The sequence below is a fragment of the Heterocephalus glaber genome, unplaced genomic scaffold, assembly GCF_053883595.1.
Source record: "Heterocephalus glaber isolate CG9 unplaced genomic scaffold, H.glaber_assembly_v1.0 deba00001572, whole genome shotgun sequence".
Classification (NCBI taxonomy): domain Eukaryota; kingdom Metazoa; phylum Chordata; class Mammalia; order Rodentia; family Bathyergidae; genus Heterocephalus; species Heterocephalus glaber.
The window spans coordinates 7,506,761-7,533,741 of record NW_028258357.1 but is presented as its reverse complement, the minus strand read 5'-3'; the positions used below and the strand labels follow the sequence as shown (position 1 = coordinate 7,533,741).

Below are 26,981 nucleotides of genomic sequence, written 5' to 3'. Positions count from 1 at the left end.
CTTTTCTTCTGAAAGTTAGGTAGTATTGTTTTTTTTTTTGGTAGTATTTTTTAAAGTCCCATTTCACAGCTAAGGAAACTGAGATAAGGTCTTTCTTCTGCCAGTAGTAGGTATTTATTAGCAGATTATCCCTGAAAGAGATTTAGTTGGCACAAACACTGTGCAGTAGTGTGGCCTATTCAGTACCTCAAAGACACACATTCTGTTTACAAGAACATTAAATCAGAACCAAATGTGATTCATGGAGTAACAGAAAACAGTCACAGAATTTGGGCAACAAAAATTTCATAATTGACATTGCCTAGCAGAATGGCTCATACTAGATGCTTAGTAAATCCATGTGAAATATTCTGAAATGCATCCGTGCCTGATTCACGTTGTTGGGTACTAATACACTTTCTTTCTTCCTTTCTTTTTAACAGCAAAATTTTAGCAACTGTGCTAGTCTGCTATATACATGTGTTTAATGATTGAAAAGGCTACTTTGTTCACCACTTACTCCTTGTCTCAAAAAAAAAAAATTTAGAAAAAGTAAAATAACAGGTTATTGAATATGGAAGTAATAAAGAGTAGTTATCCAGTTAATATCTGTTGATTGCTTACCATGAATGAGGCACTGTGCCACAAAATGCACAGTTTACCTTATTTGGTTCTAGCAGAACTGTTGTGGTGTACATAATACAGTGACCTAAATTAATTCTTTCTTTCTTTCTTTCTTTCTTCTTTCTCGCGTATGGAAGCTAAAGTCCCTAGAGACAAAGAAAATGTGAAACTTGCCTAAGATTTTGGAAAATAGTGCAAAGAAGTGAAAAGACTCAGATCTGAAGCCCATCCTGTTTAATTCTAAAGATAAGATTTCTCGTAATCAGCACAATTTAATGAACCTGTATTTAGACACATAATTATAGATACAACCTGTGCTATAGCTGAGACTTTACATGTCCCCCAGTCTGTGTGTGGGAAGCTTGGCTCCCAGCGTGTGACGCTGTGGGGAGGCAGCAGAACCTTTAGCAGGTAGGTCTTAATGGAAGGAAGTTAGGTTATTGGGATGTGCCCTAGAAGGGGATATTTGAGACTCTGGCCTTTCCTCTTCCTTTCTCTTTCCACTTCCTGGCTCCCTGGTAGCCTTCTTCACCATGTATTTCCACCACAATGTCCAAAGCCAAGTGATAGTGGACTGCAACCTCTGAAAATGTGAACCAAAATAAACCTTTCCTCTTAGGAGTTGATTATGTCAGTATTTCCTCACAGTAATGGAAAGCTGACTAACACAGCCTGTAAGGCTTGCATTCCTTTTCTGGTTTTGGAATTGTGTGTGGAGGTGATGATAGGTTTTCATGTTATACCAGGAAACCTGAAAGCAGGAAAAGCTGAGGCTACCAGTTGAATAACAGATTGCTTCTGACTCCCAGCCGCTCAGAGCTGCCTGATAGTAGAAATGGTTGTGAGCCAGCAGCACTCCCAGGAGTCGGTGGGTCTGGCCTTCGTCAGTAATCTCTCTCCCTCCAGTGTCCTGAACTGTCCATTGGGAGCTGTGTTCCTGATTCATCTGACTGGTGAGGGAAACCGTTTTACTTGACGCCATGAACACTTACTGTAAACTGTAAAAATGCCCCTTTACTTGATGGCATGAATAGTTACTGCCAAAACCTTGACGTCTTACAAATAAAGTGATGCTACATTGGCAGAGGACAGATTTTAAAGTATTTTAAAAATTGTGTTTCAGAATGACTTCTCAGAAAAAGGAAAGTGCTTCAGCATTATCTTTATCCATTTGCTTGATTTAACATGCTCTTTTTTCCATTACTGTTCTAATTGGCTTTGGTCAGATTAGAAAACTAATGATAATGTCTTCAGTAATAATATCTAAAGTTGTTAGATGAAACAAATGTTAATGTGATGCTCATCGGTCCTGATGATGCTGTTCTTACAGAAGTTGACTACAACTGTGAAACCTTCACTGGGAATGAAAAGGGAAAGTTGGAACAATTCTTGCAAATAACTCATGCCTGACATTCACGTTAGTCCCGAGTAACCTGTTTTCATTTCTTACTTTAACATAAACTGAAAAAAAAAGCTAACTATTTCTAATTATAATCTCAAGGGAGTTTACCTAGCACAAAGTTACTTCTTTCTATTATATGCTAATTGGTGGTGGTACTGGCTCAGGAACCAGGAGACCTGGATCTGGGGTCCACGTTCCTCAGCTGTGCTTAGAACTGGAAAGACAGAACAGAAGTTCTTCCCATTTTGATTGAGGGATTCCCTACTATTTTGCCCCTGGGATAAACATTTTTATTATCCAAGGAAATAGCCAATTTAGGGAGAGAATGGAAAGAGCGTGGCTTTTGTCACAAAAGCACCCAGGACAGGGCAGGGGTGCAGCTTGGTGCCAGAGAGCTTGCCTGCATGTGTGATGAGGTCCAGGGTTTGACCCCCAACACCACAAAAACAAGGCCCCTAGGTGTTACCTCTGGCTCTTGACTCTAGCTTGCCATGGGATCTTAGGCAATTTATTTAACTTTACTTAACCTTTTCTTAACCTTCTGTAAAATACAGGAATGGTACTGTGCAGCTTCCTGCTCTACCTCCCTTGTTCTTTTTCTCTTCTTTTTTCCTGGTTCCTTCTCTCCCTTTTATAAGCCTAGAAATAATATTGTATACCGGGGTTGTGGTGGATACTCACAGAATTGTACTGATAAAAAAAATCCTGTGGGGGCCGGGGATTTAGCTCAGTGGTTTTGCCGCCTGCTGCGCAAGCGCAAGGACCTGAGTTCAATCCCCAGTTCCAAAAAAAAAAAAAAAAAAAATCCTGTGTTTCTTGTTTTTTTCAGGACTGGGAATTGAAGCCTTCACGCGGCTTCCCCAGCCATCTTTGTTGTTTTGATTTTTGACACAGGGTCTTGCTAAGTCATTAAATTGCCAGGCTGGGCTCAAATTTGAAATCCTCCTGCCTCAGCCTCCCAGAACAATGAGATTATAGGCGTGTACTCCCATGGCTGGCTAATAAAATATTTTTCAGACTTCATATGTGTTTTCCTACTATCCTGTTAAGTACAAAATTACGTTTACTCAAAGTGTTTGACTCATTGGCCTCATATAGATGAGAAGCACAGGCCTCAGAGTGAGATCAAATGAGGCTCAAGTCCCATCTGTACTACTCACTGAAACCGTAGTATGTTACTAAGTTCCTTGTCTAGGCCTCAGTATCCTCATTCGTATGCGAGTTGATCTACTCTGTATCAGTTTAATATACTTGTAGGATGGGTATAATAGTTTTTTCTTTTTGTTTTCTGTTTTGTTGAGAAAGGGTACTGTTAGGTAGTCCAGCTTGGCCTCGAACTCACTGTGATCCTCCTGCCTCAGCTGGGGTTGCAGGCCTGTGCCACTGTCGTGCCTGGCACGATGGCTGTAATACATTAAAACCTGTTGTCACTGAAGGGCAAAGCAAGATTATGGGTGAGTGTGGGGATAGGATTGTGTAGCCATGAAGCGAGACTAGTGAAGGAGCGAGCGTTTGGGAGTAAGAATGCTGACACCTTCATTGGCCACCTCACAGGTCTTGTGAGGGTCCAGAGAGGCAGTGATGCAGACAGGGCAGTGCTGCACAGACTGGACTGTCCTGTTCCAATGCCAAGCAGCGTATCGTTCCCAGCAGACAGTGGGAAAAGCTTGAATTTTCCAACTCTCTGTGCTTTGATCCCTGACAGCCCTGGAGAGTCTTAGAGCTGGGGGCACTTCTTCAAGTTGTACAACTTCCACTCACTTAATTCTTTTAATAGTGTATATTCTCATTGGTAAAATGAGTCTTCCAATTGGGTCTGTCTCCTCCTGTGGTCCCAAGGATTATGGGAGCTCATATATGAAAAGGACCGAGTGCCTGCACTGACCCCAGAAAACCTGGGTAATCGTTAGTTGCTTTCATGTAAAATAAATGTTTTACATTCAAAAGTTTCCTTTTAGGTATTTATTTAATAAGTGGATAAGACCCACAGTTTGGAAACGTTTCTGTGATGAATTCAGGTGTTATTTTCTTGTCAGTGACTTTTTTTACTGTGCTGCAGATTGAACCCAGGGCCTAGCATATGCTGGGCACATGCTCTACCAGTGAGCTTTACCCTCTGCCCCTTGTCAGTGGTTCTGTTTAGAATTTAAGGGCTTGATTGTTCAGGTTAATCTTCGAGTAAGTTTTGTACAAGGCAAGACAGCCGCAAGTTACTTTTATCAGTCCATTACTTCAGGTAAACAAGCATTCCACTCTTTGCCAGAACATTAAACTGTTACGTTCTTTTGATGGAGCGCTGACTCGACTCGTTCAAAGCACTTGTGAAAGAGAGAAAACAGCTCCTGTTTTCCAGTATTTTCTAATCTCAGTGTTGTTTCTGAAGGTTGCACAGTTGAATCTTTGACTACAGATACCCCAGTGATGAATTTACCAGTTGGGTTCACTTCTGAGTAGGATTTTCAACGGAGATGAAGCAGATAGAAAAATCTCTTTTGGGTATTGAAAAAAGGAAATTTTAAAAAAGCTTAAGTCCATTCTTTTAAGGCCCAAAGGAGGAGAACGGGACAGAAATATTGTCTAGTATGATGTTTTAAAATTGGTTAAGGGCAGAGTTAGATTTAAAAAAAAAAAAAAAAAAAAAGCCTGATTTTGCACCTTTCCCTGAAGATTTTGTGTTGCCTTAGCATTTTCAGGGGATAATGCAGGAAAATCAGAACAAAAACTTGCTGACAGCGCAAGAGATCCCAGTGCTAAATTCAGTTCTCTGGCACTCGTATGTGGTTTTGTCCCTGAGGATGTCCATTTCATTATTTTCAAAATGAATGGCAGGCTCTCTAACTCTAAAGATGCTTTCTAATGCATCTAATCCAGAGTTTCTAGGGGAAAGCTAACCATGGCACTACTCTGGCTAAAACCCTCCACCACCTGCGTTACCTTGTAGGCTAAAGTAAGTTCTCAGCACACTCACTGCACAGGGTTCTCTGTGGTTTGGCTGTTACTTGCCTCTACCACTCCCTGAGTAGTAAACTTCGTTTCAGTGTCACTTAACTAGGTCTAGCGACATAACCTCCACCTGCATTCGGTCTCCAAGGAGGCCCTGGCAGCCCCTTCATTTCCTCAGCTCAGATGGGTCCTCCAGGAAGCCCTCCCAGACATTTGTTTGCCCTTTGTGCCCATCTTATTCTGAGCATCTACAGCATTAAGAAAAAAATCACACGATGTAGCATATTATGTTGAAATTATGTTTTTTACCTACCTAGCTAAATCGCCTCATGTTCATATCCTCAGCTAGTGATGCAGTGCCAAAATCTTGATAAAGGTTTTCTGAATAAGTTAATGAATCAGATTGGGGCGGGGGGAATCTACCTAGCAGCATTTTAGGCATGGATCTGGGCATTTAATAATTTTTTTGCCTGCTAACCTTAGCTGATACACAATTGGGACCAATGAAAGTGAGTTAGAAGGGAGGAGAAAATTTTTAAAAATTTAATTTTTATGAGTACATGTTTGGAGTACATAATGATTTCATTCACTGTGGGGCATGAGGTAGCAAGAACTTCAAAACATTACTGATGTGCATTGATGTCAGTAAGAGGCACATATTTCTGTGCACATGACAGCGCCTTCCACAAACATACATACATGGTTCAAACAATTTTCTTTAGAGTGAAAAATTGTAAATGGACTATTTAAGGTGGTAGAAGAGAGTGAGAGAGTGGATTACAAAGAGAAGAGGGTGGCACAGTTGACTGCTAGTCTTTAAGGAAATAGCACAGCAGCTTCAATGGCAAATGCTGGTTGGATTTTGCTAATTCAAGATATATAGAGGAATTAAGAACTAGAAAAGATTTTACGGCAGAAAATGCTGCTTCTGTGTGTTCTATGTGCTAAGTGTGTTATATGGTTTATCTCCCCTAATTCTCTGTCTGTGAGGGTAATAGTGTGATTGTTCTATTTCACCAAAGAATAAAGTCATGTAGGCTCAGAGAGGTCGAGCATGTTGCGCAGTATTTCACAACTGTCAGTCATCAAACCCGATCCATACCTAATTGTTTGGTTGGCATAAGCACGATTGTCATTTTTTCTTGCCTAGATAAAATGTTTTTCTTGATTCATAATAGTTACAACTATTAAAAAGTATAGTGGGTAGGGCCGGGGATTTAGCTCAGTGGTTTCATCACCTGCTGTGCAAGCGCAAGGACCTGAGTTCGATCCCTGGTACCAAAAAAACAAACAAACAAACAAACAAACAAAAGTATAGTGGGTGTGTTCTTTCCCAGATCACTCACATTCAAGGAGCTTTCTTTGATATTTTTTCACAGTTTGTGCTGATTCAGAGGTAGCCAGGGAACTAGACAAGCATGGGATGTCGTGTAGTTTTCAATGCTGCTGCACATCATCTCTGTCTTGGAAATGTTGAAAGATGCAGTTGTGCCCGTGTGAGAAGCCTTAGATGGTTCCATTTGAATGACATTTATGGCTTGAAGATAGATTGGTTTAAGGATTTTAGCAAAAATAATATTTCATTCCTTAAGATGAAACATTATTTAAGTGTGAAGGAAGGAAGTTAGAGAAGGATTAATAAGAAGTAATGTTTTCAAATTGCATATGGCTAGAAAATCTATTAGTGACCTTAGAAAATACTACCATTACTTTCTAGAATAGTGCTCTAAAGTAGCATTTCATAGATTTGGTTTACTTTAAAACATTTATTTTAGGGATACTCTTTCAATGGCAAGTTTTCAAAGTTCTCAAGTTTAAAAATTATACAACTGTACAATATGGACAGACGCCTACCTCCTTTATGTCAACCAGGTAAGCTTCCTTTCAGTGCAGAACTGGAAAGCTAACATTTCCAAAATGAATAAAACTTTCCAATATACAGTTATATCACAAAGAGCAAAGTCTATCTCCAGCCTCAGTTTGCAAACAAAAGCTCCAAAAAGAAAATAGCACACAAAAATTGAGTAATGAAGTTGTAGATGTGAAAAAAAAAATGTGCAGATTCGGCACTTGAAACACTCAGCAGCTGAAGCATATCTTTTAAATTTCATTTAGCTGGATGCACTGTTCATGGGGCCTTCTTTTCATTTCCTGAGGAAGTAGATCACCATTCTGTCCCATATGGTGAGAGATTTTCTTTGCTTTCCAAACAGTCTCCTGTTTACATTTACCCCTCTCTCCTCTTTTGATTCCTTGGCAAAGCAGCTGCTTTGACAAAGCCCAAGGGATTGTCTAGAGGTGGTTACCCATTTACCCTCTTTCGTGTCTGGGAGGGAAAGTTTCTTTTTGTCCCCACCATTATTTAGAATAGGGATCTGAGGACTTCAAGTATATTTTCCATACTATTCTCTTGTTTTTTAAGCCTGGAAGATTAGTTGGTAATCTCCACAAAGTCTTTTATGAGGATGAATTTCAGAACACAAATAATTTGTATTTACTTAGATTAACTCAGAACTTTTAAAATTAATAATGTCTGAGGCCAGTACTCCCATCTTGACAACATTGTAAAAAAAAAAAATCTCCTTTTTTATTTCTGATTTATACCGTATATATATTCTTTAATGGACTTAGAATCTCTTAGAGTCATTATAGTGAATACTAAGCATATATTTCATGGTGAAAAATTGGAATGCTTGCTACTTAGTCATGCTTAATAGCATGAAAATGCAATAATACAATCTTCTTTTTCTTTCTTTTTGGGGGGTTGTGAAGGGATAAGGCATCATTGAGTCAGCTCACGAGTAGTCTGGCTGTCTGGCATGCAACTGCTTTTTGCCCTCACATTAGAGGGAAGCATCAACACTTTGCCAGTGTGATGTGGAAGAGAAGGTAGCTGGTTTTGTCTTTAGTCCAAGTAGGAATGGGTCTGGTCAACAGAAAAATAATTCAGTTCTGTGAGCCTGTTTCACCTGCTTTAGTACGGATGATGGACAGATTAAGAATCAACTATACTTTGGAAGGAGAGAAGACTAGCATTTAAAAGCTCATCACTTCAGGATATATCTCCTCCTTGAAGAAAATCTTACACCCTGTGAGTTTCCAGTGCACAGTCACCATGAACAATTGTTTTATGAAGGGTTGCTGCGGAGATTTTGATAGATTGCACCTCAGTGGAGTGATGGGAGAAATTTATAGTTGGATGAAACTGTAGACTTCTCAGACACTTAAAGTTACTCTAGGACAGTGTCTACATTCCATGCCAGTGGGTTTTTTTATTTATCTAGTTCTTTCAGAAAGGGAACTCCGGGAATTTTACAGCCAGGTCAGCACATTAACTTAACACCCTTCGGCACCATCGACCAGGAGAGGCATTTTCCAATGATTGCTTATTCTTTAAAAATTATTTAGTATTTGCTGTTATCCATGCTAGAGGCCACAGATACAATAATAAGCAAATAGTTACATTGTTCCCTAATCTTCAAGGAATTTGGAGTCTACTCCTGGTTTTATATTCTTATTATACATTTATATGGATCTAGAGAAGTGGAAAGAATATTAGAAATGCAAACCAAGACGCATTTAACTAATTGATTAGCTGATCATTAGGATTTAGCAGTTATAAGACCCAAGAGTAAGACATACAGTGATGGCTCATACCCAACTGATGAGCAAAACCTTTGTGTTTATCCTTTATTCATCCTAAAAATATTTACCAGAGCCTTCTCCATACCTAGCACTGCTCTAACCAGTCTAGATAAAACTTGAAAATGCCTACTTTGTAGTACTTACCCTCAGGTGCAGGAGACAGCTAAGTAACACTGGCTGGTGGTGTTGCAATGGCAATGTGTACATATGGACACCCTCTGGTGAGGACTGAAAGGTACATTATCCAGCTTCATCTCTGCCCAACTTGATATACTTGGGTTAATTGACAATACATGTGATTTAGATATTGCCACCACCACAGTCTATGGAGCAGAGAATTTGAATGTATGAGAATTCTTAATGAGCAATCCACGCATTCACAAATGTGGGAGAGCTTGCACTATAAATAAGAACCACTTCAAGGTGCTAGAGTGAAATGGACAAAAGTGAATATTTCAAGATTTCATTTGCTGGCAGCAAATGATAGAACTTGACAGGCCTGATACAGAAATAGGAGAATGGATGGACTTTCAGGTGAGCCACCATCCTTCACGTTTGGAAATGACAGTACTGGGAATGCTTGCTCTACACTGGGCTGAAAATAATAGCCATAAAGCTTATGTTTGTTAGGTATTAAGTACTTTACATATCTGATCCCATTTAATTCTCAACAAACATGTTTAAGTTGGTACTTTTTATTATGTCCATGTTGCAAATGAGGAAATTGAGTCACAGAAAGATTAAATAATTTTTTGAAGGCCACAAGATTAGTAAGTAGTGGAATAGGGTTGGAAAAATGGGCCCGCCTGATTCTAGAGTAGGTGCCTCCTGGCTCCACCCCACCCCCGCTCTATACCACTCCGGTACAAGAGTAAATACACTGTTTTCTAAAGCTGTCTTGGACTTATTACTGAAGCTAAAGTTGACTTGTGAAACTCTGCTGCTTAGGTTAACATTCACCCATTGCCCAAACAATCCGGCCTCACTTTTACATCAGGCAGAAGAGAACCCACTTGCTTTGGGAGAGCTGATCTAAATCCAAGCCGCTGGGCAATTTCACAACCTTTTTATCACCTTGCTGTGTGGATCGTTAATCTCTGTGGGAAGCACAGCATGAATGAGATTGTGTCATTTACTGTCAGTACAGCTGTCCAATCCAACATGTAAGGGATTTATACTACTAATAAAATAATAACTAGCATTAACAGTCATGTAATGATCTCCTGTATCTGCCAGTCCACTTGTGGATGCTTTATATAACACTGATTTGTTTTTTTCAGAAATCAAAAGATACATTATTACCACCATAATGGAGGTTCAAAGAGATGACAAAATTTATTGAGGGTTACTGAATGTAAGTGATAGATGTGAAAGCAGGTGTTTCTTTGATGACTTTCTTCCATTTCAAATATTGTCGCCTTTGTTAGCAATGAATCTACAGTTGAAGTAGCTTAGAGGAATACATTCTGCCATTTCAATGAACCTGGGGTGAAGGGCATTGTTACCAGAGCAAGTCCTGGGCATGTCAAACCCAATAAATCCTTTGCTCTGCTAAGGTGGTAGAATTGTGTTACAGCTCCCACAGACTGCCAATCAAAAATTGCTTTTTAAAAAAATTTAAAATGATCCCTATTTTACACTTGGAATTGTGAACTACTAATGGAAAACTAAGAGAAGTTTAGAACAACCTTTATGAGAAATAAATGCTTAATAACTTTTACGTTATCTCTCAGTTTTGTGTAGGGTTTAGTTGCAGACAGTACAGCACAATACAATACAATAAATGCTACAGATTGAAAACAGCAGGGTAGTAGCATTGCACTGGATGACTTACAGACCCAAAGGAATCATACATTGCAGCCAGTTCAGGAAGTTGTTTTGGGTGCTGACTGCAAAATCTCACTGCTTCATTCCTGCCCAACCCAGAAAAATACATGCCCAGCATCCACCCTCTGCTCAAGGATTTTCCTTTGCATAAGAATTCTTGCAGAGTCCTGTTCAGCTGTTAGAAGTCTAAGTCATATCAGCAACCATAGCAAACTGCAGAGGAGTCAGGAAATGGAGTTGTTAGCTTTCTGGCTACGAAAGGACAGGAGGCTCAGCTCAGAGAGAGGTGGAATGGGGTTTGAAAGAGTCAATACGCAGTATCCTGTGCACTCAGTGTACTTAACTTTTCATTTACCAAGTTACTCAGAAGACTCTAAAAGCCCTTGAACAAAGTGCAAGCTTATATACCTTTTCAGATATTGTTGTGTTTTCCCTAACCATATAGCACTGGTGAGCTATCTAAGATAGTCTGTCTCAGATGTGAGGGAAGATAAGAACCATGTGAAAGGCTTGTTAAAATGGAAGGGAACCAGGGAAGAGGGAGGAAATGAAAGAAGAAAAGGATTTAAATAATCAAGATGTGTTATATGCATGTTCCAGTTCCCTAAAATGAACATTGCTATTCTGCATTATAAACATGCACTAAAAAAAATAGCAACAAAAAAATGAACAATGCTAACATGCATCCTCAGAAATTTGGATTCTCTGTTATACTCAGACATCTGCACTAAGTAAACACTCCAAAGGATTACACTCTTCTGGGAGTGTAGATAGCAGACTCCCCTTTTCTGTGAGGTTCCTTTAGTGAAAGGGAGAGACTTCAACAGTTTGTTCAATTCAGCAAAAAGCAGTTGGTATGAGCAGCATACATTGCATAATCTGGAAAGCTAGTTTTGTGACCTTTGCAGATAAGACTTGTCATCTAATGTGATGGAGAAAATGATCAAGATTGTCCATGTTCTTTGAGGTCAAGCTTTGAACTCCACTGATTTTCATCTATTTGGAAGCAACTAGAGTATAATGACTTAGTTTATTTTAATGTGGTTAAAAAAATCTAGGTGGGGAAAAAAGACTGTTGGAGACTGCCTAAGCTGCTTCCTCAGATTAAGTTTTTTGAAAAACTAAAAGGCCTCGTGAGACAGATTCTCAGTAGCTGAACTGACAATACATCTGGGACATCTAATTACATCCATAGTGGGGGGAAATCCCAGGAAGTTCCAGGAAGTTCCGGCATTCAGTTTCAGATTTGGCCCACGGGGTCAGAGAGTCACTGGAGTGTACACCCAGCTTCTCTCACTAAATTGTCTGAAGTTCAAGAAATTTTACAGATTTTCAAGAATCATAGGTTTTTGATTGACACTTTCAGAAGTGAGTCACATATTTGGAACAGTGTAAGTTACAACTTAGTTTTTTATAGCTACTTTTGAACAGCTACAACCTTAAAAATCTTGCATATGATGGTGATTCAATTTTAAGAACGATTAATTGGCTTATGACAAGGATGGTGAAACTTTCAGAGAGAGGGCCCAAACTGCAACCCAAAACCCACTTATTTATCCCAAAATTCAATTAAGCCTGAACGCTGAGGTTTTAGTTTAGAAAAAGCAAATTTATAAATTAACATCTTTTGTCTTAAAAGAAAAACAAGTAGCACACATGCCATAGGTTCTCCACCCCTGGAGTAAGAGGACTATACCATCCAAAAAGAACTAGTGCCACAGAGTGCTAGAGATAGGTGTGTAGTTTGCAAAAGCGTCATGAGGTTTTTTTACTCTGTTTTCATTGTCTGTGAAGTGTCGGGGACCTGTTTATCTTGTTTCTTTGGAAATAGACACTTTTAGCAAAAAGAGTCAACAACAGCTTGTAATTCTAGGTTCAAAACTTAATTAGCATCCAATCATTTCTCTAGACGAATTTATTACATATGAAATTATAACAAAATCCTTAAGAATTTGATTTGAATTAGCCATTAACTAGCTTCCTAAAATAAATTATAATTTCCTAAAATAAATTACACTGTGTAGGGGATTTCTTTTTTCTGTACATCCTTTTATTGGTACATTTTAGGTATACAATACAGTTACATTCATTATTGGAAATTGGCACCTTTACATACTCTCTTGGTTCTTGTTTTTTCCTCCTTCCCCTGCCCTCCCTTCAACCCCTCTATCCCTCCCTATTTACTGTGTAGGGAATTTTTGTCCTTCTCTTTGGAGTAACTAATGAAGGGCTAGATTTATGAATAGCTAATGACTTTTTTTTTTTTTTACCATTGTTACTAATAAAATAATCTATAGTGCTGGCACAAATGCTTATTCTGTCATAGCAAGTCCCTTCCAGGGATTTTTACAGTCACAGCCCAAGCTTGGTTCTCATTAACCACATATGAGTCATCCCCTCTTTGTAGGCCATTTAAGAGAAACGCTTAGTTTAACAACTCAAATGCCACTTTTTCAGAACTGCCTCTTTCCTTCTACCAAGAAGAGAGTGAACTTTCTACTCTTTCAGGCAGTGTTCTTTCCCTGTTTTCTGTTCTCTGACTTTTTTCTGTCCTCAGATATCCTTGCCGGTCCCTCACCCTCTCCTGCAGTCCATCCACTGTAGTCTGATTTCAGTTCCATCCCTTCTCCGGAACTCTCCTCATGAGGTCAGCTCCACTACCTACTCCCCAGTGACTGTCATGTTGATGTCCTTTAGAGCTTGTTTTATTCATCAGACCCTCTCTTTAGTTCTTTCTTTTCCATTGGCTCTAGTACCCCACAATCAGCTGATTTGTCCTTGTGTGTTTATTTGTCCTTTCATTCTCCCATCTTCTGCGTGGCTGGTTCGTGATAGAACACCCGACCTAGTGTAGTTTTCTGTAAGGTTTCTGGTAATAACCCCAATCTCCAGTTGCCACTTTTACGGATCTAGCTCAATGAATAGCACCACTTTTTATCCGGTTACCCAGACTGTAACCCGAAATTCCTTTGTCTCCCCCTTTGCCCCACAAACTTTCTGTCAGTCACAAGACCTTTCGTTCTACTTCTGCAGCCTCTTGAATGTGTCCATTTCAATCCATTCTGACCTCCATTGCCCCCATTGAGGCCCTTATTTTGCGCACCCTGGTGGCTTCAGTGACCTCCAAATTGACCTCATGCCCCCAGGCTTGGACCCTACCCCTACTAGTTCCAGTTTTCATTCTGATGCCTGGTAAACCTTTCAAATATGAATCAGCTCTTGATGCTCCCATGCTTAACATCTTTCAAGGGCTCCTCAGTCCCTTTAAGAGAAAATAAAATCAGCAGAATAGTGAGGGCCTTTACGTGCTTTCTAGCCTCATCAGATGTTGCCTATTCCTTGACATTCATTTTCCAGTTAGTATCGTGAATGGGAAACTGAAATTGCCTGGCTCCCTCACTTTTGGGGGGTAACTTCTATCCTCCCAGCTCCTTTTGACCTGCCTACCTCCTATCATACCTTTGAAGAAGCTTCCTCTCCCAGAACCTGTCCTGATCTTCTCCCTCAGGACACTATGTTGACATATTGGACACCTCACCTAACTGAAAGCTCATTGTCCCCCCAGGCCAGGTTTACCTGTGCGTCCTGGGCTTTCCTCTCATGGAGAATCCCACCCCACCATGCTCTCTAGGAGCTTGAGCCTCCTGAGGCCAATCACCATGTCTTTCCTGTGTCTATCTTATGTACTTATCAGGTGCTCTGTAGTTGTTTATTGAGTAAGTGGTTTGGGGGTTGATGTCATTTAATGTCTGAAAACTTCTACTTTTGTTTTTGCTACCCGGGATCAAACTCAAACTCGGGACCCTGTGCATTCGGGGCAGGGAGCAGTGCCACTGAGCTAAATTCCCGGCCCCTACTTTTGTTTTTATCAGGAGGAACAGTTTATCACTTTAAATTTTGGGTTTTTTTCCCTCCCTCTAGCTATGTAAAATTCCTTTTAACTCTACACTTCAGTGCAATTTCATTTGCCTACACTACTTGTTCAGTTCATCCTACTAAGTACTTAATGTTGTAGTTTTGGTTAGAAACTTATTCCGTTAAAGGGATCTATGCCTTCTACAACCTAATTTTAAATAAAATTTAATGGTTTATTAAATATACATCAAATCAGTTTTATTATCTCACAGGCCCAGTGTTTTACTTTCAAGCATAGTGCAGATCTCAAGTTTAAATCCAGCTCAGCAATTTACTAGCAGGATGGCTGTAAGGAAGTTACTTAATCTTTCTGAATGACATTGTGCTCATCTGCAGAAGGGTAATAATGTGTATCTGGTTGATGGGAATGTAATAAGAAATATGTGCCCTCAATAGATATTGAGTTACTTTTTCCTCTAAGTAACTCACAAATATATGATATATATGTGATATATATGACATATAAATATTATATAGAAATATTATATATATATATAAAACAAGGACTATCATGGGGTGATTTTTTTCCCCTGTAGATTGAATAGTTGTAAGTTTTAAACATCTTTATTATATTGAAGAAAAATATTTGTCTGCCTTTTTGTATGATGCAATTCCTTTCTAGATTGTTCAGTTGTTTTTTTAAAAAAGTTTATTTACCACATATTTTAGCGATCACTCATATTTTAAAATATTTTAATTTTATATCTTAATAAAAGGATGGAAAGTGGTAGGAGACAATCTTTTATAAGATGTCAGCACACCCCTTTGACTTGAAGCTGCTTTTCGTTTTCACTAGGTGTCTAGTTAACATCTGCTTTACTGATAGCAGTGAAGTGTAAAAAACAAACAAAGCTGCTAAATATTTCCCTTCCTTTGACCCTTTGAAAGTACTGGACAGTAATTAGAAAAGAATTTGAGTCTTTGTAGGAGGGTTAGGTATTTTCTTCATAATAGTTAGTGATATATTTTTTAAGCAATAAAAATCTTGAAAAAAAAAGTCATCAAGAACTAAAGGCCATTTGCCAAATGAGAATCCTGTTGTTGGTTGGCTTCAAGAATATTTTTAAAGGCTATGGTTCCTAAGACCTCAGAAGACCTGAACTCAGGATTAATTACTATACCTGTGTCTTGGTAACTTGCTTTCCAGCTCTAGGTAGCTAAACTGGTTGGCTGTCTTCCAAAACACATTTGGGCTGGAAGGATACTGCCCGCTTCCATAGCTGGCCTGTGAGATGAAAGAGACGTTGTTTCTGGCAACAGCTGCTGTTTTGTTCTGGGCAGTTCTAATACCATCTCTTAGGTCTATGCAAAGGAAGTGCAAAGAAAATGAACACTCTTTCTGACTTTATGAATTTTACAGTGTGGACCCAGGTAATATATATTTTAAAATCACTTCTCACATTCAGAGAAACAATTCATAGAAGGATTTTTTCTTTGCTTTCCTCTCAAGTGTAGACTGTTGGGATGCTTTGGTTTTTCAAATAGGTTATATTTCCCTAATGTTCATGGGCCTCGTGCATGTTAATTTCTATTGCAGCAAAGAAGTCTGCAGTGTGACTTGTGTGTTACAAAACATGTTCAGATCAAGTAAATAGTTCACATTTAGGATACATACTTTGCAGCTCCTGTTCTTGGCATGTGGTTTCATACCGTGAGGAAGCCACTGTGTCTAGGAGAGATTGGTGATTGGGTGAACATTTCATTGGGGTCTGCTGAGGTTGGTTCTCAACAAAAGTGAGAATTAAACAAAGCCATTGGATTTGAGGTTCAAGCCTCATCTTCCTGGAAGTCCTGTCCCTTCTTTGAAGTACTTTTCCAGGACCATCTGCCACTGTTAAAATCTGCTTCCTGGAAAGGAGCTGGTGCCTGTCATTGTCAATGGAGCCTGAGTTTCAGACACTTAGTTCTCTCTACCGGGACCCTTTCTGTTTCAGGATTTAGTCCTAACAATGCATACAGAGTTCTCATTAGCCTTCTATTTTTTTTCCAACATGCGAATAATTAAAAGCACCTTTTAGCAATGAAAGGATCATTATACTTTTGTGTTTTGAGGGGAGTATGCAAGGGACACTTTTGATCTATGCAAGAACTGCTGTCAGTGAGATTAGTTCAATGTGTCTGTGCAAATGAAAGGTTATCTTGGAATAAGAGGTTATCACACAGTGAGCGTGACCTAGAGAGAATAGTTGTATGATGCTAAAACAAAGTAGCCAAAGAAAATGTCAAGTGCAGATGCAGAGAATGTTGCAGAAAAACACACACACAAAGAAAAGATTAGGGGGTTGAAAAGATACAATTTAGAGCAGAAGGGACATCTGCTTCAGCACAGTAACTGTAGCAGGGCCAGTGCATGTGCCTGTGTGTACACCCACGCAGTTAGGCGCCCGAGTACCCTTGTTGGAGTTTATACAAGTTGGACAGAGGAAGAGAGAGAAAAGGAAGATAAATACTTTGTTGATATTTTGGCACACCTTGCTTAATTGGAAGTCTATTGTTTATTCACTAGACTACCCTAGACACAGTTGAAAACTAAGAAATGAATTGACAAAAGTTTCCGAACTCCTAGCTAGTGTCAGAATAACTGTGTAACTAAATGTGATACTCTCCTTCCACAGTGTATATGTTCTTCAAAACAGTATGTCATATATGGTAAATATAATTAAGTTAATTAAAAAAAAATTAAAATCAAGGTCATGGATGATTTACCTTTGAGAATCCATTCTCAGACTCTTATTCAAACATTTCTGAAGTCCTTTCCTCCCCGGTTTCCTAGCCAACTCAAAACCCATTAAGCCACACAACAAATAATTGTATTGCACCTCTGGTTCCAATAACTTTTTTATTTGATTCTTAGCAATAGTTCATGAGATGGGTGAGGCAAACATTTTCTTACTCTCTTGTTTTATGGGCTGATGAATGGACACTCAGGGGGATGAACTGACTTTTTTGAGGTCACACCATAAGGGGCTTGGAGGTTTTCTGGAGCCATGGTTTCCAAAATTGTGTGTGTGTGTGTGTGTGTGTGTTTGTGTGTATGTTCTTGTCCTTGGAAACCTCTGTTGAAACAAAGTCTCACTGAGTGGCGTGCACAAATAAAACAGAAAAAGCTGAGCTTCTTGTCCTAAAATAGGGGTTGGAGAAACAATTCTGGGAGAGGCTGCTTACTTTCCTCACCCAGAACAGATTGAGGATCATTACACTACACTCTTCACTCATTAATTCATTCATAAAGTATGCTTATTGAGGTCTGTTTTTTTTTTCTATTGCTGCTATAACAAACCAGTGACAATACAAATACTCTTATGGTTTTGGAGATCATAAGTCTAAAGTAGGGATCACTGGACTAAAACCAACATGTCAATGAGTGGGGTCAAATCTGTTTCTTTTCTCCCCTCCTCTAACTTTTTGCAAGCCCCTAGCACTTCTTCATTCCCAGTGCCTTCCCAGTTTTCATTGCTAGCAGTGGCCAGGCAAGTCCTTTTCCGGTCATCATCTCTCTGAGCTTCTTCCATGATTTCATCTTTCTCTGAGGAAAGATTTTTCACTGTTAAGGACCCGATGAAAAGATTGAGCCCCAGGAATCCAGGATAATCCTGTCATCTCTAGGTCCTTACCTTCATCGCATCTGCAAATCCATTTTTTCCATATACAGTAATACAGTCACAAGTTCCAGCCGTAGGATGTGGTCACCTCTGGTACCATCACACTGCCTATTCAAAGCTCCATTAATGGATGGGACATGTGTTATGCTTGCCATCCCATCAAGGAAGCCTGCAGGAGGCTCAAAACAGGCATGCTGGCAGTAAGAATATATTGCAGTTAATGGCCTGACAGTCTGAGAAAAACTAAGAAACAAACAAAAACTAAAATAAAAATTTAAAAACAGTCATTCCAGAAAGTACAGTAATTTAGAACGATTGTAAGAAGAAAGAAGTCACGACAACATCACTGCGGTGCTTTCCAAGTTGTCCCTTTATTTGATGAACCTGAATCACCAAAGAAAAGGGCAGCTTAATGCTTCACCCACAGCTTAAAAGATCATGAAAGTTTGGGGGCCATATACTAGAAAGGTTGTTCCACATAAAGCAGTAAGCTCTGCGTTTCTGACCTCTTCAAGAACAATGACGAGGGAGGTTTTAGTACTGCTGTACAGAATTCTCAGGGCTTGTAACTTGATTTCCCCTCCACCCTAATGTTTAACTATGCTAGAATGAATTGTTTAACTTTACAAAAGGAGAGTATCCCTTAATGGTAACAAAGTATGTGCAAAATTAAATTACAATGTGAGTTTATTTATAATGGCTACGAAAGTACTTCAAGAAATACAGATTTTTTTTCAAGGATATTTGAGTATTACTGAATTAGCATAAATTTAATTTTAGCCTTGACCAAGTAGATTCCTATCAAATGAGCAAAACTGTATTTTTACAGATATTTGTTCCTCACTGAAATAAAAAGAAGTGATGCTGGGCCGGGGATTTAGCTCGGTGGTTCTGCCACCAGCCTCACAAGCACAAGGAGCTCAGTTCAATCCCTGGTACCAAAAAAAAAAAAAAAAAAGTGATGCTATCCAGGTGAAATTATTTTATAATTGTATAACAGTTTGTGTTAGTGTATTTTAAGAAACTATCAAAGCACTTATACCAAAAATATGATCATCTGAAAAAGGTAGGATATTCAGCTGTGCATGGAATATGGAACACACTGGTCTCCATATGCTTGGTATTTGCAAAATTATTAAAATTCTAGAGATAATGCCATTAAAGTACTCACAAATGATATAACAGATTTTTGTGAGTTCTGGAACAGTATGGGGTAGGGAAAAGAACGGGAATTACTGTTGGGCAGACTTGAGTTTATTTCTTGATTTTACCATCTCTCTCTGTAACTCAATTTCTTCATCTTTAAAATTAGGATCTGTGAAAGTTAAATTTTGTTTATTAGGTGCTTAATATGTTGCAAATATTCAAAAATTTTAGCTTCATTCCTTGGAATGTTTAAAACAAACAAATAAAAACCATTGTAGTATCTGCATTGTGGCATCTGCATCTAGTATCCTGATGAACTACGTGCATGTCTGTTGAAGGCCAGACCCTCTATGCTGAGCTCAGTTTCACTCTTCCTTGTCTACTCAGAGTCTTTGCTTCTGCAGTTCCCTGTTTTCTGACCTGTGCCACCAGTTGCTCCCTCCTGTGCGATCATCTCCAGAGGCGTACAAACATCTTGGCAGTTCTACCGTGTTACAAATAAAAATCGCTTCATCTCCACTTCCTGGGCAGCTGCCATCCCAGTTTGCTTTTATTTATGTTTGTTTGCATACTCTTCTTTGAAGGAGGCCCCTTTAAAAAAAGGTTATCCATGCTCACTGTTTCTGGTTGTTTTTTGCCTTATACTTTCTTAAATTCATTTCAGACTGGCTTTTCTCCATATTGCTTTGATAGAAATGATCTGAAATACACGGTAGGCCTTTGGCACTAGTTTTGCTCTCTCTCTCTGCGATATTTCTCCCACAGGTCTCTGTATGGATGCCTTTGAAGCTCCATCCAATATTTGGTAAAATTTTTTCAATGAGGCACCTGCCAGTCAACTTGAAATGAAACATTTCAAGCCATTTCGACACATACTTCAGTCTCAAGAAGGAAGGGAGGAAAAGCCTGCTCTGTAGCCTTTTCTTTAGACTCAGGGATGCATGGGGATTTGATCCTCCGTATAATCCTCCTTGCAACAAAAATGCAAGAAATGTCTACAGGCATACTTAATGCAGTAGTATCCTGCTGAAATTACTAGGTAAGAGAGCAAGCACCTATATGTGCTTTGGCACTGGCTGAGGAGAGCTGCTTGGGAAAAGGGATGGAAGCTCATTAAATACCTGAGAAGGACTACTTCACTAGCAAGATAGAAGCTGAAGGAGTGGGTTTGCATACTCAATCCAGTGTCACCTGTCATTGCCACACATGTCCGATGTGTGCAGTGATTCGAGGACTTTAGAGAGAGCCAGGAAGTCATGGGAGATCTGTCTTTTGGCACTGTACCTCTTCTTTTGGTGCCTGTCCTGAGTCATTGGTTAAAGCTCATTATAGGCATGCCAGGGAAATAGTGCACGTTCAGTTCCAGACCACCACAATAAAATAAATATGGCAATAAAGTGAGTCACACAAACATTTTGGTTTCCCAGTGCATATAAAAGTTGTTTGCATCATACTTCCATCTGAAAAGTGCTCAATAGCATCTTGTCTAAGAAGCAGTGTACATACTTCATGAAAAATAGATTATTACTAAAAAATGCCAGGGATCCTCTGAGCTATTGAAAAATGGCACCGATAGTCTTGGTCAATGCAGGGTTCCCACAAAGCTTCAGCCTGTAAAAACTCTAGGATCTGTGAAGTGAAATGAAGCAGAGCACAGTAAAAGCAGGTATGCCACTGGGTCCTGGTTGACGTTTTTGGTATCTGGTGAGGTGACTGTCAGTGTGAACCTCATAGATCAGAGTAGGCGTTGTCATTCCAACTCCCTTTACCTGGCTCTAATTTTTCTTTTGACATATTGTATAACCCAGTTACGTGGATCATCTTCTGTCAGTAAGACAGAGCTTTAGGTCTGAGATTTCTGTCTTTTTGTTCATTATATATCCCTAGCATTAGGACAATGGCTGGCCTACATTAGTGCTCAATAAATATTTGGTGAATGAATGAGTGAACAACTGTTAAAAAAATACTCATTCAGTGCAAGCCATAAGTAACACGTTCTAGCTCCTAGAATATTCCCTAGCTCCTAGAATATGAATATTATTCTTAGTGAGATTAGCCAGGTTGAGCCTCCTTAGGGCAGCTTCGCAAATCATATCAGGAAAGAGGGCCTTGGAGAAATACATTGAAAGGGAGTTGCATCTTAGCAAGGCCAATATAAAAAAGAAAGCTTAGGATTATATAAATATCTACACATGTGAAGGCTGTGTTATTAGGGGAAATTTATATGCTATGGTTTCCTTAAAAGAGAAACTCCCCAACAAATCATGTACACAAATTGATCTTCATGGCGATTTGAGGGAAGTGGTAATATGAGGAATGTGACCCCACAATACTCAAAGTACCCTTATATAAAACTAAACATGATTCCTGCTTAAAAAAAAAAAAAGATTACAATGGTAAAGGAATAAAAGGTGTTTAGTTTTGTTTACAAGTCACTATATCTACATAGATAGTATCATACTGTTAGAAATTTTAGCAAGTGATAATTATCCATTTGATCCAGTATAATATCTAGTTAGTGCACAGATATTAACTGAAAATAATAATTCAGTTCCTTTTAACATATGGCTAGCTATGTAAGATTTTTAGCTGCGTACATCTGGGCTTTTGTGTAATTTTAAAATGCTATAGCTCATAAAAGAAATTGCACATATTTTAAAATATTTTCACATCTCCATATCACCATTGATTGTGCTATTTATCTTTCCTGGCATGGTCATCTTTTATTGACACTTGGAGACTTCCAAATCCAGCCAGAGACACATTTTCTCTGCCTATTCTTAGTGCTGCTTTCCTGCCACAGGCTCTCCCCTCAGGGTTAATTGATTAATTGCTTTCTTCTCTATGTTCCCAAAACATCTATCATAGGGTGTGGGTGTTATTTATTTCCCTGCCTCTGAGTTTCAAGGGCATCTTCATCATTTTAGTTTCCCTAGTGACCAGCAGAGTCTCTGTCTTGTGAAACATGTTCATGTTGTGAAACATTGAATTAGAGCATGAAAATACATTTCTGTTTAGCCACTGGTTCACCCAGCACCTATTTATTAAGGGTTTTAAAAAAAAATATGCAAAGCATGATGTTATGTTATAAAGATAACTGAAAAAAGAAATCACATGCCCAAGTTTATAAAATTCTACTGTATAGTATAATATGGAAAAATAAGTCATGCATAAAATAACTGTAATACATGGTAGAAAGTGTTATTTTTCACATAGGGTTGTGTGCCTGTATGCGTGTATGTGTGTGTGTTTACTTTCTGCTGTGGTTTAAAAATATCTTCCTGCTGGCTGAGGAAATATATTTCTTCATTAAATGGCTAAAAAAACATTCAACACAATTCTTTTGTTGTCTCAGAAATTAGGCTAAATTTTGTCTTAGATCTAAAAATACATCTCCCTCACTTTAACTCAGTGAGTTGTTGTAAATGATTGAATTAAAGCACTGTTCAGGGGTTATGCTGCTACTTGCCAAATATTCTACATTTAAAATAGTAGGAGAAAGTTCCTTTTGATGCCTAAAGGTTTGAATTTTATGCATTCCCTAGTTTTTTTTTAAGTCACTCTAAGTGATAAATCCTTCACATGTTGCTACAAGTTTATTCCTAATTGCCTTAGGAAATTGGGTGTAGAAAATGTTTGACAAAAGTTAATAATGTCATTGAAAGAATAATTCCAACAAGCTTTTAACTGAGACTTAATTTTTTAAGTTTGGTGAGAACAGTTTGAATGCTTAGTATTGAATGCCTTTTGTTTTTTAATATGGTAGATTGACTTTTTCCACATCAAGGCTTAAGTTGTTAATAGTTTGTGTGATTACAGATTTTAACTGATGGGCACCAAGAAATTTTTCTGTTTTTGTTTAGACTTGGATTATCACTTGTATTTATCTTCAGCTGCTCCTATTTAATCCTCTTGTCAAAACTAAAGAGATCTGCGGGAATCCTGTGACTGATAATGTAAAAGACATCACAAAATTGGTAAGTATGAATGCTCTTCAGTAGCTAAGACTCTCTTATGCTAGTTAATGAAAGATTTAGGATTTCCTTGTCCTGGATTCATATTTTTCTAAGGTGAAGAAAGGGATCGCTGAGTTATTCTGAAGAATCTCTAGAGATCAGAGAGGGAGATATTCAAGGTGTGAGAAGATATATTGGTAAAACCGGCTCCTTGGACACCATGACACTGACACTTCCCTAGCTGGCCTTTTCCTCACGGTCACACGCGGTGTGCTGATGAACTGGCACCAGCTTGTTCCGCGTTACCATGTGAGTGGGTTCCTCAGGATGTCTGTGTACCCTTCACATGCCTTCCTGCTCTTCTCCACCAAGCTTAACAACAGGACACCTGCTGTTCCCCTGTCTCCATCAGCGTAGACTCTGGCATGAGATGGGTGGGTAGTTGCTCGCTCTGTTAATATATTTGGAGGAGGGACTTTCCTGGCTAAGTGTGGGACAGACTCACGTCCTATATTCACCACGTTGGACCTCTTCCCTCACCAGAGGGCGTTTGCACCGCTGCCCTCTCACTGCCAACCCCTTGCCTGCCTTCCCTTGATGCTTCTTTTAAGATTCAAACCAGAGAGAGCAGAAGGTACCAGGGATGCATTCTCCATCTCTCATGATGGAGGGCAGATTTTTCATACGTATTTGGACTACTACGTATGATTTCAAGAGGAACACTGTTGGAGTAGCATTTTTGTAAGTTCTTGGCTCAAAATAGCCAGTTAAGTGGCCCTTTGCTATTTGAATATTGACTAGAAAACCCTAGAGATGCGGATGGAGAAAAGAAAAAAGTGTCCTTGTTGAGATGTTAGAATATGGAGTAGAAAGGCCTCTGTTTTCCTTCCTTACTTTTGATATATATTTTTTTGGTTTACATGTTTTATTATATGTTCATAGCAGAATTTAAAAATGAAGGTTTACTTTTACAGTTGAAGTCTGACTGGCTCAGTGTAGAATTAACAAAATACACGTACACACCTTCACACACACACACACCCACAAATTTGTGCAAAGTTTTTGAGACACTCAGTCCATGTTTAAAACCCTTATTTGCCTAGTGAGACTGATCACTAACATTGCAAAAATCAATTCTTTGATGCAGCAGCTAAATGTAGTCACATGTTTTACTTGAAGGACTGGTAAGCAAATCAGTATAATGTTTGCTTACTGTATACCCATCCAAGTATTGAGTTTAGGGATGGAGGTAAGGAGGAAATATTTTTTGGCAAACATAGATCATGGACCTTTTCCTCGTTTCTTGTTCGTTCATGATCCAAAGAATGTATGTTCATATTCTGAGTTGTGAGTTTCTGAATAGAAAGGTTCATTGAATGTTTTTCAAGTGAAAATAGCAAAGATGAGCTCCACTTTGACCATTAGAGTCACTCATGGTGCCCATTAAAATTTACAAGTACCTCAATCTTGCTCCAATAAACTGATTCAAAATATCTGAGAAACGGTTGGAGGTGTCTGCATTTTTCATGACTTTCTGAAAGTGTTTAAGAACTATTGAAGACTGTCTATTCTGCTAAAGTTTAAAGACCAAAACATTTCTTGGCCTTAATTTAATCTGAATTCTTATTGTGGACTAGCTACATCTATATTGTATACCTTTATTAGGATGTCAGGTTACTGCCAAGATCTGAAGTGTGCTTAAAGTAAGTCACCGGGGAGTGACACCTCTCGTGGAAGTGCTTGTATGACAGTGGGAGCTGAGGATGAGCTGGAGGAACTTGCAGTGGCCCTGGGGAGCAAATTTCAAATAGGTGGCAGTGAAGCACAGTTGGAAAATAATGGGGCATCTGACCACAGACTGAGCATATCCGAGATTCACTTGATATTTAAGAAAAATTGTTGTGAGGCTGAGGCAGGAGAATTTCAAGTTTGGGGCTGACCTGGGCTACTCAGCAAATCTCAAGGGGAAAAAAAAGGAAAGAAAGAATGAAAAATAGCTTGTTGGCATTATTATTTTGGAAGTGTTTAAAGAATATGACTTAATAAGTGCCACTTCCTGTGAAATGTCAAGCTGATATTTTTAAGTGGCATAAATATGTATTATAAGCACCTTGCAAGATTTTCTATTCTTGTCTTTAATCATCTGCTTATTATGAGCCAGTCACCTATCAGTTAATACAATAAGAAAAGGCAAGATACTTTAATAAGATAAGAAAGAAATGTCCAGAAAAGGATATTTATTAATATTCCCGATAAAATATGCTTTCTCACTCCAAGGGCAAATGTCACATCGCCAAACTGGGGAAAAAAGCTCTTTCTTCCTTCTAGCAGTTGACTCTGGGGAATAAATTAAGTTCAAGAATTGCTCTAGTGAAATTATTGTGTTTTCTTTGGATAATTTTTTAAAGAACATGATGGAAAACAAGTCAAGTTAATAAAAAGTAGGACTCAGAAGATCACTTCTAATTGAATAAAAAGCTACGTAATTCAAATCTGTATTTTATAGAGAAGGAAAAAGAAAACTATAAAGCAATCCCTGAGCTCAGGACAATAATAATCTAGTTTGGGAGAGAAGCTAAGTAAAAATACACACCCATATCACTAATACCACAGTAACAACACAAACAGATACCATTAAAAAGATTTTACAGTATAACATAGGGCCCAATTAGTGCCAGCATGTACACTGGTTAAAAAATAAATTTTGGCTTTCTTTGCCTACTTACCAATTTTGTAGTGCAGAATACATAAAAGAAAAAAATATATATACATATATATATTATATATAATTTTACCAGTTACTATCACGTAATCTTTTTGTGCCTGTTTTCTCATCAATTATAACAGAGAGATTAATCATACTTAATCTTACAGAGTGATTGTGAGAATTAAACACTTTCATAGAACAGAGCCTGAAACACAGTAAGTGCCTGTGGAATCTTAGCTGTTCATGGTGGTGGTAGTAGTGGTTTCCTTAGGATACCGGAGCTGGAAGGAAATTTAGAAACAATCAAAACAAAATATTTTAAAAATAAACGAGAAAACAAACCCAGGAGTGGGTTTTATACTCAGCTGCTGGTCACGTTACCCATGTGATCACATTACCAGGGGCATATCTTCAGAAAGAATGATTTTCCAGGAAGGTCCCAAAGCCCACCACGACCGTCCACTTTTGTTTATATAGTGGGCTTTGCAAATAAAACTTGCCTTGAGAAATGATCCGTGCTTATGAAAGAATGCTTGGAAGCCACTGCTTGGGCTAGAAATTGGTCATAGATCACTGAGAACCATCCAGTGCCAGTTTCTTAAGACCACAAATTCAAGGTACAGATGTAAGGTTATCACTGTAGAAGTACTGAATCTCACACTTGTGGAAATATGGTGTAGGAACCTTAATGTTTTCCACTAATATCCCACAAAATTATAATTTGTGTACAAGTTCCAAGACAGATTAGGCCATAATACTTAGAGGATTGTTGGTTGTTTTTGTTTTTAGTTTTCATGTTTGAAAGGAAGTCAGGTGTTTCTATCCTAATGCATTAATATTGCTAATGCAAACAACATGCATGGCGGCTGAGTTTTATGGATATACATAAGCATAGAATTTTGCTAAAGAATGATGAGGCCAGGAATCTTGATGGAAATCGAGAATACCTTGTTACTTGAATACCAGTTGTACTATTATTTCCTGGCTGGGTGACCTTAGACAAATTACTGAGCCTTTCTGGAATTCAACTTCCTGATTTTTAAAATGACAAACATGACATGATCAACAGTTCTTAAACCAGGACTCATACACTTCAAACACTTGCACATGTAACTCAATTTTGCCTTTCTACCCGTTATGTCCATTTCTGAGGAGAAAGTATATAGCTTTCGTCATTTTTCAGAGAGGTCTGGGGCCCCAAAGAAGATTACTATAAAATCAGAGAATTTTGGAAG

General features: G+C 38.6%; 1 protein-coding gene across 6 annotated transcripts in view; it reads left to right on the top strand.

The window, feature by feature from the left end:
* Positions 1-26,981, top strand: part of Kitlg (KIT ligand) — an 80,180-nt gene that overhangs the window by 8,364 nt on the left and 44,835 nt on the right. For all 6 annotated transcript variants that reach the window (XR_002390140.2, XM_013066578.3, XM_087192578.1 and 3 more), the window contains exon 2: positions 22,947-23,060. Coding sequence is in view for 5 of the 6 variants with exons in the window: in XM_013066578.3 (XP_012922032.1) it covers positions 22,947-23,060 (114 nt within the window). In the remaining variant the exon portion in view is untranslated. The remainder of the gene's footprint in view (positions 1-22,946; positions 23,061-26,981) is intronic.